This window comes from Prionailurus viverrinus, chromosome C1 (genome assembly GCF_022837055.1).
Source record: "Prionailurus viverrinus isolate Anna chromosome C1, UM_Priviv_1.0, whole genome shotgun sequence".
NCBI classification, from domain to species: Eukaryota; Metazoa; Chordata; class Mammalia; order Carnivora; family Felidae; genus Prionailurus; species Prionailurus viverrinus.
This window is the reverse complement of record NC_062568.1, coordinates 89,861,836-89,874,982: the sequence shown is the minus strand read 5'-3', so window position 1 is coordinate 89,874,982 and position 13,147 is coordinate 89,861,836. Positions and strand designations below refer to the sequence as shown.

The window sequence follows — 13,147 nt, the reverse complement described above, 5'->3', positions numbered from 1 at the left end:
TGCAAGATGATGACCTGAGCCAACGTTGGACACTTAACCGACTGAGCCACCAAGGCGCCCCAGAATTTTAAAGAGATTCTTAACCTGACTTACATGATACTTCATCCCTATGTTTTTGGTATTAGAGAGCACTAAATTCATGATATTTGAAAAAGAGAGTAAACTTGACAGTTCTTTTTTTAACCTTCCATTTTTAGACTAGAAGGCAGTGCTTTTGAGTGAAGATACAAACTGACCTAATTTTGTAATGGGAGGAAGAAATATTCTTAGCAAATTTTGTTTTTTACCTATGAAATACAGTGAGTTGTAAAAATGGTAATACTGTTGTCAAGGAAACAGCCAGGCAGTCATGTTGGGAAGAATGAAGACTGGTTATACACTTTCTGGAAAACATCGGCACCTTAAATGTTTCAAATTCCTTGATCGGTTTTTCTAAGGAATGATCATAAATGTAGACAAAGTTTAGGTAGAAACATACTCATTAAGTCTTATACCAACTAAATGCCTTGTGCAGAAATAATTAACTTTTGATAAGGATAAATGGTACAATATTTATCAATTCAGTGTAACATCTGTATAGTCATTGAGTACCTGTTATGTGTTAGGAGCAAACAGCAGAATACAGAGTTGTAGGTATGTTGTGATCTCAGCTTTGAAATAGACAGTACACGTATTAACATAATGTAAAGAAAACAGCCAAACATTAACAATAGTAGGAGTGTTCTATGTGCTTTTAATTCTTTTTGTACCCTAGTAGGTTTTCATGATTTTCTGCAATGATTGTATTACTTGCATAATTTAAAAAGTGAGTTTGAAAAAAGAAAAATTTCCACTAAGCATCCCATTGGAGTAAAGGTTTGTAATCTTAATATATAGCAATACGTGATTTTAAAAAACCAAAATCTTTCAAATGGGTGTGACCCTGCTAGTAACTATTAGAAATATACTTGTAGAAACTTGGAGTATCTCAGGTCAGTTTGCCTTGAAAAAAGTTCAATATAGATCTCAGAGAAACACATAAAAGAATGGTTCATTATCTTTGAGTAGGAGGATCCCTCCTCAGTTTTATATTTTAAAAAGTATATTTGGTAAAAAAAATTCAAAACAGTATATAGAAGGCTGTAAGATGAAAATGTAGTATCTTTCCTTGCATCTTACCCCCAGTCCTATTCCCCAGAGGTAACCTCTAGTCACATTTTGTAATCTACAGAAAAACTTTATGCATATACAAGCAAATAATGTGATCTTTATTTTGTAACAATATTATATGTTCTGTATCTTGCTCCTTTACTTATACAGTCTTGAAGATCTTTTCCCTGTCAACACATAACTACCTCATTCTCATTATTAATGGCTGCGTAGCAGCTTACTTATAAATATACGCTAACTTAACCATCCATTTTCTGGTGGCATCCATTGGTTATTACAGGGTTTTGTTTTTGTTTTTCTATTAGAAATATTGCTATAGTGAGCATCTTTGGGACGGTATCTGTCTTCTTAGCTGTGAAAATATATCTGTAGGATATGTTTGGATAATTGAGTCATTGAGTATTTGCAGTTTTGAACTGTAAGTGATGCTGCCAGATTGCCTCCTTTAAAGGTTCTTGGAATTTAGCCTCCCACCAGCAGTGACTGAGAATGTTGATTTCCCCACATTCTTACCAACACTGTTACACTTTTTCATCTTTATCCGTGGTAGATGAAAAATTATATGCATTGTGTTGATCACAAATGAGGTGGAACATCTTTTAATATTGGTTACTTCAATTTTCTGAGAAATGCCTGTATTTGCCAATTTTTATTTTTTCATCTTCATTGATTTTTAAAAATTCCGTGTATATAAGGAAAAATAGCCCTTTGTCTAGCATATGCTATAAATATTATTCCCTCTTTTATCTTTTGACGAGTATGTTGGTTGTTAAGTTTTTGCCACAATATTCATGTGATCAGATTTATCGGTGTTTTTCTTGATGGTCTCTGGGTCCTAAGTCTTGCTTATCAATACCTTTCTTTAAAAATTAATTAAAAAAAAATCACCCAGCTGTCCTAGTATTTTCCTAGCCTTCCCTGTGGCTAACATCCTCAGGAGCTAACCTCTTGACCCCACCACCATTTATGAACTACTCCCATTTCCCCCCCTAATGTGGCATGCCATCTTTGTCATGTACTCAATGCTCACATGTAGTTGGTTTATTATATACTCTATTCTTCTGTTGCTCTTTTCTTTTCTCCCTCTGCTACCAAGCTGTTTTTGACAACTAACTTCATAATGTTTTGGTATTCTTTTTTTGCCCAGATTATTCTGGCTCTTTATACATTTTTTGTCCCCAAAAAAGTAACACTGAATTTAAGATTTAGATATAATTGACCACTTATAATACTGAGTCTTTCTGCCTAAGAAGTATTTTTAATATCAGTTTTAGAACCGTCTTTACCCTCGAAGAAAAATGCTTGTATACCACAAATTGTCAGGTTGGGGCCCCTGGCAGTGAAACATTGGATAGGAATTTTCTACGGATACACCAAATTCAGGGAAAGAATGCCTACAAGAAACAAAATTTCAGGTATGATTATTTATTTATTTATTTATTTATTATTTATTTATTTATTTAAAGTAGACCCCACCCCACATGTGGGGCTCAACTCATGACCCTGAGATCAAGAGTTGCATGCTCTACCGACCGAGCCAGCCAGGCCATCCCGTAATCACTTTTTTAAATCTAGTTGAAAACCACACTTTATTTTTAAATAGCATTCTCCAAGATATCTAGAAAGAATGTATAGACCAAGTAGGTTTTAAAGTATTCTATACTGAGATTATCTTATTATTATTAGCATATTTGAGGGGAACTGATAAAGACCACATCTTCCTGTACTCCCACCACTACTCTGGGTGTGTTTTGTAAATAAACACACAAAAGGATCAGGTGTGCTTTCTATGCCTGATCTCCAAAATGTGCTTGCTAGAAACAGTGAGACATGGTCCTTTATCCTCAAGAAGCTGAGAGTAGAGAAATACGCATCTCCAGCATAACATGGACTAGCTGTAATGGGTATTTACAAGCCAAGTAAAGGGAGAAGTGTTTTGGGGATTCAGGGAAGCTGTGCTGAGGGAAAAATGCATTATTTGCACTGAGACTTGAAGGCATTTCAGGAGAAAGGACATCCTAGGGAGAAGAATGCTATTTGCAAATACACAAAGGAAGATGAGCTAGTCAAGGACTTACACGAGGTTCAGAATTATCACAGATTGAGAGAGGAAGAAAGGAAACAGGCTAAGTGAACTGAGGGCAGATCACCTGGGCCTTGTAAGCCATACTTGGATCCTTAGAAGTAGTCCTGGACAGGGGAGAGACAGGAAAGACAAAAAGGTGGCTATGATGGGGATAAAGGATCATTCAGAGGTCATCTTTTTTTGTATGTTAGGGTCTCTGCCAATGGAATATATAATGTAAGCAGAAAGCCTTGATCTGGTGGAAAAGCTTAGAAGCCCCAGAGAGCTTGTGTGACTGCATACCTTCTGTGGAACCTCCCCTCTCAAGGAGAAGCAGCCATAGGACCTAGGACACAGCTCACAGTACCATTTTTCTTTTCTGAGCAACACAAGGTATGAGGCTGAGAGGGAGTCTGAAGACAGGGCAGGAGATGACATTGGAGTCCATCTACACAGTGGAGTTGATTTCTTGTTTAAAGGACTGCTCTAGTTTTTACTCATATTTCCACCTTTAAAGTTTCTGAACCTTAAAACAGCCCAGTTAAATTAAGTGGCTCACAGACCCACCAGATGGGTTCAGTGCCTGCACCTCTGCATGGCTCAGGGTCTTCAATACCTTAATGAATTCCTGATACTGGGACAGGGTGCAGATATTTCCATTTTCATTAGGGACTGGAGAGCCTTCAAGATTAGTCTCCAACAGTGCAGAAGGCCTTCATGAAGAAGTCTGCTATGGGCAGAAGATCCTAGGGAGTTTTGTGGGCAGCGAAGGCATACAAACTAGATTTGTTTTGCAGAACTGGAGTAGGTGGGAACTCATGGGTCAGAATGCAGAAAGAGTGTTCAATTCCTGTTGGCCTGGTTGTGTTTTCCCTTGCTTGGAGCGCTTACAGTACTTGTATGACAGAAATGTCACACAGCAGACGCCAAGAATCACAAGAGAAAAGAGTACATACAAAGCTGTTTGGGCTTCCGTCACACCTAGTGTTAACCCCAGGAACTGAACTTCCTCCTCCTGCATGGGGCTGACAGTAGGTCCAGCATCTAGGAGAGGACAACAAAGGGCAGATGATGTAGTCATCAGATCAGTGTTAACCTTTATTAAGCACAAGCTAGATCCTTGGAATAGATAAGTCACACAGGTATCCAGAGTGAGCACATTGCTGAGGTGATGGGATGCGTCCCTTTCACTGAGTTACTGAACCTCTGAATGAAGTACTTGTATTTTTTAAAAATCTGTGAACAATTAAAATGGATACTTATCTCTTTCTTTTCTATAGTAATTTATGCTTTTTCAGTCATTAAATATTGGGCCTCTACATCATGCCAGGCACTGTTTGCAGTCATTGTATTAGATTCTCATGTCAACCTGGTGGCATGTGCCTCGTTTCTTGCCTAAGGTCTCGACACAGTTAGTGGTAGGGCTGGGACAAGAATCTAGACCTGCTCTTCCCAGACCAGGGCCTACTTTCTAGGTAACATTAACCCTGAGTTCCTTTGTTCCATCCTAAGAATGTCTGAAGCATTAAAAAAAAACAAAAAACTGGTCGAATGAATGAGGGGAATGGAAAGGCAGAGAGGAGGGTAGAAGAAAATAGACCAAAAAGCCCCACTAACCCTCTGGCTTTAGTCCCTCCCCGAGCCACATCTCACCTTCTGGCTGGAGACAAGGGTGTGGCCCCGCTGCAGGGTTAGGGAAGCCGTTGCACCGGACTATAGAGGCGAAGAGCTTGGCTGATGCTTTTGGGATCCTTGGCAGAGAAGGGTCCGTGTAGTTCACAAAATGCAGACCAAACCTCTCTGCGAAGCCTGTGGCCCACTCAAAATTGTCCATCACACTCCAAACCGTGTATCCTCGAAGGTCCACCTTATCCTGCACAGCTGCTTAAATGCAGAGGCCACGGCATGAGCTTCCTTCCTTTTGTATTACAGGACACCATTCCGCCCAGCCTACAAAAGCCATGCCTGCCCGCGACTCGCCCACAGTCCCCACTTGCAGGTGCAGGTCCTCTGTGGATGGACCTACAGAGCCATCAGCATGTTTCTAGAAAGGCTCAGTCCTGAACGGGAGTCAGGAACATGGGTAGACTACATTAATCCTGCTGACTCCTCTGTGATCCTCTCTCTGCATGTGGGGATACCAGTCTTGGGCAGTGCCTTAGAGTGTTAATACTTCTTCCTAAAGAAAGTAAGTGGCTCTTGGAAAAGATTTTCACTGGAATAGGACTTTCTGTTTGTTTCTCTTGCTGCAGTGCTCAGTGTCTTTGACTCAGGGTTAAATAGTCCCTTGTCCTAGTCCCATCCCAGGTGGTTCTGCTGAGCTGAGGGTCTCAAACTTCTGCTTGGGGAACAGACCCGACAGACACCCCGCCCTCCCCCAGTCTACTCCTCCTAGCCCCTGCCCTCATCAGAGCGCTGCTGTTCAGGGACGATCCAGCAGGGAAATCACCCTGGCCAGGAATTCAGGCCTCACTGTATCTGGCTACTGGGTTTGCTTGCTGAGCTTAAATCTAGGAAGGAAAAGACTCGGAGTGTAGCCTCAGAGAAAAGTTTAAACCCAGCAGGAGTGAGAAGCTGCCTCTCTGTCATGACAGGGTCTCATGAGTGCAGTACTCCTCTCACTGCAGACGTTAGCAGGTGTTTCCAACAGTGAAAGGTGCACATGGAGGAAGGGATAGGCCTGCCCTACCTTTGAGCGCCTCATTGATGTAACTGCGGAGGTAGGAGATCCTTAGAGTGTCGTTGAGGTCAGTTTCTCCACGTTGAGACACTCCATTCTCTGTTACGTAAATTAGGGGGTTGTTGTACTCCTCCTTTATCCAGTTCAGTATCTTCCTAAAGCCAAAAGGTGTCACCTTCAACCAGAAGGAGCCAGAGTCTGGCCAAGAACGATCTGTGATGGAGGCAACTCCTCTATAGGTTCAAACACGAGAGATTTGGTGTCAATTTGTAAATCCCAAGAGGCCTTTGGCACAAAACACAAAACAAGATTTATACTAAGAAAAGCCTTAGGTTTAGTCTAGACTTGAAAATCATAACTAAACCTAGAATAGTCAAATTGCCTCATATTCTCCTAGTTGTACTGCTCAATGCCCGTGTGGCTTTGACAGGCCATGTCGGCTCTGTTTCCACCTATTCAGAGAATGGTCTCTACTCATGGACTAGACCCTCTGTAGGTGCTCTGTTAATAGACCATACTTCACAACAGATGTGAAAGGTCTCTGGGGTTCCTTGATCACAATCTCCAGTGGGATGTGAATGCTGTGTCAGGAGAGAGAATGGGCTCCCCTGAGTCAACTACATCTGGTCAACACCACAGGTGTGGCCACAAGCACCAACAGTGTGTGTGACATGACAACAGGGAGCAGACAGGCTGGGACCTGCTTCCGATGCCCAAGACCCTGCCTCTTTTCAGTGATGAGCCAGGTGAGGGCAACGGATTGTGCTAAAGGAGCATTTGCTGGGGGAAACACAGAAACTTGAACGTCTCCAGAGTCATACATTTCAAATAAGGACCAATTATTTGGATCTTCGTGTCCAAATCCTTCAGAAAAAAAACACAAAAACGTAGTCTTAATCAGTAACTGAATTTATCTTGCTCAGCCAAACTGGACCCGGGACATTTCATCCTGGGTCAAGTGCAAGGCCTGATGAGGCAGCAAGAGTCCAATGGGTGCTCAGACAGGGACCAGCAGGGGAGTGTTCTCAGCCCCCCTCAGCAAGTGACTCTGGGGGTTGCAGGATACAGTGGGGCTGTAGCTGTTTGTTTTCAAAGAACCTGGATGGATTCACAGCTGATGGAAACATGCTTATTATAAAAGGAATAAAATAGGGGCACCTGGCTGGTTCAGTTGGTGGAATGTGCAACTCTTGATCTCAGGGTTGTGGGTTCGAGCCCCATGTTGGGTGGATATTAAAAATAAAATCTTGGGGCGCCTGGGTGGCGCAGTCGGTTAAGCGTCCGACTTCAGCCAGGTCACGATCTCGCGGTCCGTGAGTTCGAGCCCCGCGTCGGGCTCTGGGCTGATGGCTCAGAGCCTGGAGCCTGCTTCCGATTCTGTGTCTCCCTCTCTCTCTGCCCCTCCCCCGTTCATGCTCTGTCTCTCTCTGTCCCAAAAATAAATAAACGTTGAAAAAAAAAAAAAAAATTTAAAAATAAAATCTTTAAAAAAAAAAAAAGGAACAAAAGAGTATATACATATAATCCTGGCTTTTGGTAATATATTTTTGTGTATAAATACTACCAAACTATATATTACTCATGGTTTATAATATATATACTTACATATTATATTTATAAAGAGAAAAAGAGGTCATATACCTCTACACATACACCTCTCCTTGCTTTCTAATGTTTCCACTGTGACTGTATAAGGCAAAAATAACCCTTTTGACCTTTACCCCGAAAAGGGAAAAAAACAACACCTATTATTTTGACTTAAATACATCTGGCAAGGGAAACAAACTTGACAGTAGAAGCAAACCAAGGGAAAGAAAATCGCAAAATCTTGATAACGTTTGAAAGAAACTCCAAGCATGTCTGTCTCCATGGGAAGCACCCTGGAAATCCTAGCTGGTATTACTAGCAGACTGACAGGTTTCATTAAGTATCACAGGAGTGGACTCCTCTTTAAACCCCAGGGTGTATGGCACCAGGAGGTGGCTTTCTGAGGCTGTGCAGTAAGGCTGGGCAAAGGGGCACCTGCTGTCGTCTCCAAAGATAGTTCTGTGTGCCCTGTTGGCCAACTTACCTGTCTGCATCAAAGGAAGAGATCCAAGAGGCATAGTCAAGGTTGTAGGCCAGGACGGTGGTGTAGTGATTGAATCCAAAAAAGTCATAAGTGCCATTGATCCTCCTCTTCTCACTTTCCGTGAACTCTGGGAGCCTGGTGGGAAGGAGACATTGAGAGTGTGGGGCTGGAGCATCATGCTTTGGGAAGAGAATGTCCTGGGGCAGGGTTGGGGGAGCACTCTGAACTACAGGCCTGGTGGTGACGAGGGGGGTGACGAGGGGGGCAGCTGTTCAGGAGCAAGGAGAGGTCCTTCCAGCCGCTGCTGAAAGCACCTGAGGCTCCTCCCTCCAGACCATAAACCTGCAAGACCCTCCTCTTCCTGTTGGCCAAATGAAAATACACATGACTGGGGCACCTGGGTGGCTCAGTCGGTTGAGCATTTGACTTTCAGCTCAGGTCATGATTTCACAGTTCATGAGTTCAAGCACTGCATCAGGCTCTGTGCTGTCAGCAGAGATCCTGTGTCCCCTTCTGTCTCTGCCCATACCCTGTTTGTGCTCTTTGTCTCAAAAAAACAAAAACAAAACAAACAACTACCAGTGACCATTTTACAAACCTTCCTTTCAGGGTCAGCCCCCTCTCCCCCATGGACATTATGTTCATACATGTACACATACATGGATACATTTTAATTTACTTCAGAAATTAACATGCAACTTTGATATTTACCATCTGAGATAAAATACCATCTAAGATATTTACTATCTTTGAAATCAAGAACATGTTTGAGATAACACCCCTTGAGACTAATCCTTGATGTTCTCAAGGTTATAGTATCTTTTGTAATTTGTGTTTCCATAATCTGCCCTGAGTTTCTCTGTTGTTTTTGTTATGGTTTGTTTAGGCATGCCTCTTTTCTCCAAAGTCCATCCTTATTAGCAGGGGAAATATTTTTTAAAATTTATTGAACTTCTGAGAGTTAGACTTTTATGCTCACGTGATTTTACTATTTTTTTTTTTTTTTTAACATCTGGTGGAGCATTTTCCACACGTACTGTAGGTACTCAGAGACTTTTTACAAGATGTGACTAACATGCATTTGGGTGCAGCACCGATAGATTCCTCTCAGCTGAATCTGATTACTTACGTGCTCTGACAGGGTAACACTGGGGCTGCTAATTTAGGATGCTAGCTTAGAGATGACCCTTCTTGGGCACCTGACACTTTCATCCTAAGATTTGTGCTACCTTGTTAACCTAGTAGATCAAAACCTTCCCTCCCTGGGGTTTCTGAAACACTGGGAGAAAATTAAAGCCCAGATCCCTCACCCCCCTCACTCTCTTGCCCAGGAGCTAGTAGTGACTCCTTAGGGTTTGTGGCATCAGCACTGAGCCCCTGTGTCTGGCCTCTAGGCCCTCTGTTCTGTGGCCTTGCCCCCCACCCCCACTGCCACTGGGGCTAGTCCCCCCAACTCTCAGCTGCAGGTACCCCACTCATTCCCTCTGGGCCAGTTCTCACACCCTTCCCCTCGGATGGAATGCCCTTTGCTCTACCACACGCTATTCGTTGTTGAGGCCCAGCTTAACTGATGTCCCCCCCCTTGTCCACAAAGTCTCCTTATCCTACTCGGCCTGCCCAATCTCCTCTTCTGAGTTTTCTTTGCATGAAGAAATTAGGGAGGAGAACTCCTTGGAGTGGTCAAGTCACCGTCTTCCCAGCTGGCGTGTCGGCAGCTTGAGGAGCCAGACTGAGAAGCCTCTCCTCACGTGGACCTTGCTGGGCCTGACCCTGACCTGGGCACACAGTAAGTGCCCAGCAGAGTCGTGTTGATGGACTGGAGGGCTGACCTGCTTGTTACAGACCAGAGTTGGCAGATCAGACCTTTAGGCACAGCCTGCTCAGCAGGCTTGCCCCCACCAGGGCAGGAGTGCATTGTGTGGATGGGGACTGGGTTGTGTAACCTGCACAGCTGGGCTACATAAGGGAAAGATGAACACGCTAGGTTAGGAATTCATGCTTCTTGAATTGCTTTTAGCCTCCCCTGCTCACGGTCACATAAGTTCCCTTGGAGTTTGAGGGTACATTCCCATAAAGCCAGGTCACTCTGTTCCTCTCCACACACACCTCTAATCCCAGCCAGATGACTCTCAAACCTGGAGGGTGGGTCCTGGAGTCAGCCTGGTTTCAAATCCCAACTCCATCACTTCAATAGCTGGGTAATCTTGCTATGATCTTTGTGCCTCAGTTTATTCCTCCTTAAATAGGACTAAGAGCACCAACAGAAGGATAAATGTTAGGTGTTGATATTGCTCTTACTCCCTTGACAGAGGAGTGGTCCAGAAGTAGCACATCTTTAGTGCAACCATCGCAACCTACTGGCCAAATGACAAAAAGCACATGCCTGGCCATCACCCTCTGCTGCTCACATTCACTGGTAACCTGATGATCTAGTAAACAGAGAAATTCATCCTTGCAGTGAGGGAGAGGGTAGCTAAGCAGTGGGGGCCCCTGGGACACATTTCCTGGCTGTTCTGCAGAATAATAATCACATCTACCTTTTGTCAAACACGTAGCAAAGCCCTGTCCTTGGCTGAAAGCTTCACATACACGATCGTGTTCGGTCTTGCCAGCAATCAGGGAAACTTAGAGATACAGTAGCTCTCCGACCCCAACAGCCACACTCTCAACACTGAGCTGCCCACCTGGAGCCTCAGTTCAGCATCCCAGACCAGACTTCCTCCTGACCCTTCCCCGGCTGAGCGTGTGGGCACCAGGACCTACCGAGACTTGCTGAGGCCTGCGGCCAAGCTCCTGTCACGGATCCGTGTCTTCATCACCTCGTTGTAATCACCATTCTTGAAAATAGGATGTGCAAACCAGCCTCCCATGAACTGCAGGTGGGGTTGGGGTGACAGCCTGGCATTAATGGGGTGCGGGGGGCACACCTGGAGACAGCAGCTTCCCTGCCCATAAGTCACTGACCTTGGAACCACCCTCCTGTCTCCCCAATGCCCAGTCTTAAACCTGCATCTCTGTGGCTGCATGCACGTTCCAGCTTAAATGCCCACACATCTTCTCACTTTGGGGGCAGGGCCGCATTCTCAACCCCTGCAGCTCAAAGGGCGACGCACTTCACTTAGCACTGCCTCAGGACTCAATAGATGCTGCCTGCCTGCCTGCCCTTAGCAAGGTGCTACAGAAGACCAGGAGAGACCAGAAGCCTCCAGGCTGTGGATGTCCTCTTACCACAAATCAGGTCCTTCCCCATCATCCTGCCTAAGGATCAACCAGAACTTTCTGGGGAGGGCTGAAATTCAAGGCTTTCTTGGCTGCCCAAGGCAAAGGATGATTCTTCATGAGCTTTGGATTCACAGTCAATCCAACTTTTGGGGAACTTTTCAACCTATTTTCTTGAATGGGGTCTAGGTCATCCTTACCCTCAGGGAGGATACGGGACACGAATGCTATGATCCTGGGGTCCTGAGAGGCTTCTTTGACCTTTCCCCATCTCCCCCTCACCTGCTGGTTGATGCCTGAAATGTGGGGTGAGGGCAGGCTTCCATTCTCAGAGAGGAGGCTTTGGAACACACACACCCTGGCAAAAGAGGCTTCGCACACTCTAGGTAACAAGCCATTCCTTTCCGTGGAAGCTGATTTTACTATGGTGTGTGTGTATCATGGTCCTGGGCTGCATCACAGTTCACTGACAAGTGGCTCAATCTAATGAGATTAGAGCTTAGTATTTCCTGAGGTTCAGGGTTTTGATTTCAGAAAAAATGATTGCTTTAATTTACCAGTTTTGTGACTCTAAAATGAGGGATGCATTAATTTTGTTCCAAGACTTTTTCCCCAGCTGACTAACAAATGGGAAAATTAAGCTCATATTTGCATTCATTAATTTGATCTCTATTACCCACTTCTCTTGTGAAAAGTCTGGGAAACCAAGACCCATATTGCCCCCTCAGAATGCTGCAGTCTGCAGGCTCCTCCACAGAGCTAAAAAGTGGGGACCAGGGGTGCCTGGGTGGCTCAGTCGGCTAAGCGTCCGACTTCGGCTCGGGTCATGATCTCGTGGTCCGTGGGTTCGAGCCCCGCTTCGGGCTCTGTGCTGACAGCTCAGAGCCTGGAGCCTGTTTCGGATTCTGTGTCTCCCTCTTTCTCTGACCCTCCCCTGTTCATGCTCTCTCTCTCTCTCTCTCTCTGTCTCAAAAAAATAAACGTTAAAAATTTTTTTTTAAAAAGTGGGGACCAGTGTGGAGAGAGAGAGACCCTTGTTTTTGATGCTGAAACATGGGAGAGGGTGCTTTCTAATCTTGTCAGAGACACTAGCAGGAACCAGGGAAAAGCTGTGCCCTGACAAATGCTATTCTTTTTTCTCATGTCAGGGGCTCACACTGAAATAAGGATGGTCCACTGCTTACGAGTGACTCTACTTCCTAGGAGCAAAATCTCATGACCAAAGGTGCATGTCCTTATGTTAAAATTCAGAATTGGAAGATCAGGGGCACTAATGAGTTTCACACCCTACTCAAGGAATTCTTAGGCCAAGTAAATAAAATTAAATGGTGACACCTAGAGGTGAAATGTGACATTGCAGCCCTGCTCTGTCAGCTACTACAGTCAAACCAGAGATTGAAGAGATGGCATTTCTGTTAGTTACCTTCAAGCCAGTGTTGCATGCAGCAAGGACGTGTACAAATCATTTTTAAGACTTAAAAGAAAACTCAATCCCAAAGAACTTTGATCACAGCAAACCTATGATATGGATAGGTCATCTCTACTTCATACATGAGGAAACTAAGGTATAAAAATGGCTAAGTGATCTTCTCAAGTTCACAAAATAAGGTAACAGAAAAACAGGGTCCTCAACCTAAATCTTTGTTTTGTAATCCAATTCTATTTCCATTAGCTCACGACAGGAGGGAAAAACAGGCGAGAGTAATAACAATGACCAAAGGAAAAACAGACCTGAACGTATCTCCTGGCTGCCTCCACATCCTCCTGGTTGGAAGGGTCTCTGGGCTCAGCCCAGTCGCTGTTGATGGTGATGGAAATCACACCACCTTGACTGGCACGGTATACATCATTGTACAGATGCCAGGCCTCAGCATGAGCCTTTATTAGGTTGTGGCCAACAACGTAGGGGGCAGTGCCAGGCCTAAAGGAGATTCCTGGAAACACATACATGGATGTCAATGAA

The 13,147-nt window shown here is 44.3% G+C and overlaps 1 protein-coding gene across 1 annotated transcript in view; it reads right to left on the bottom strand.

Moving 5' to 3' along the window:
* Positions 1–4,037: 4,037 nt before the first annotated feature.
* LCT (lactase) overlaps positions 4,038–13,147 on the bottom strand; it is a 57,703-nt gene continuing 48,593 nt past the window's right edge. Inside the window, exons 12-17 of the mRNA XM_047873335.1 lie at positions 12,916–13,118; positions 10,729–10,838; positions 7,966–8,100; positions 5,904–6,127; positions 4,868–5,095; positions 4,038–4,258 (exon numbers count right to left, since the gene is read on the bottom strand). Coding sequence (XP_047729291.1) covers positions 4,038–4,258; positions 4,868–5,095; positions 5,904–6,127; positions 7,966–8,100; positions 10,729–10,838; positions 12,916–13,118 — 1,121 coding nt within the window. The remainder of the gene's footprint in view (positions 4,259–4,867; positions 5,096–5,903; positions 6,128–7,965; positions 8,101–10,728; positions 10,839–12,915; positions 13,119–13,147) is intronic.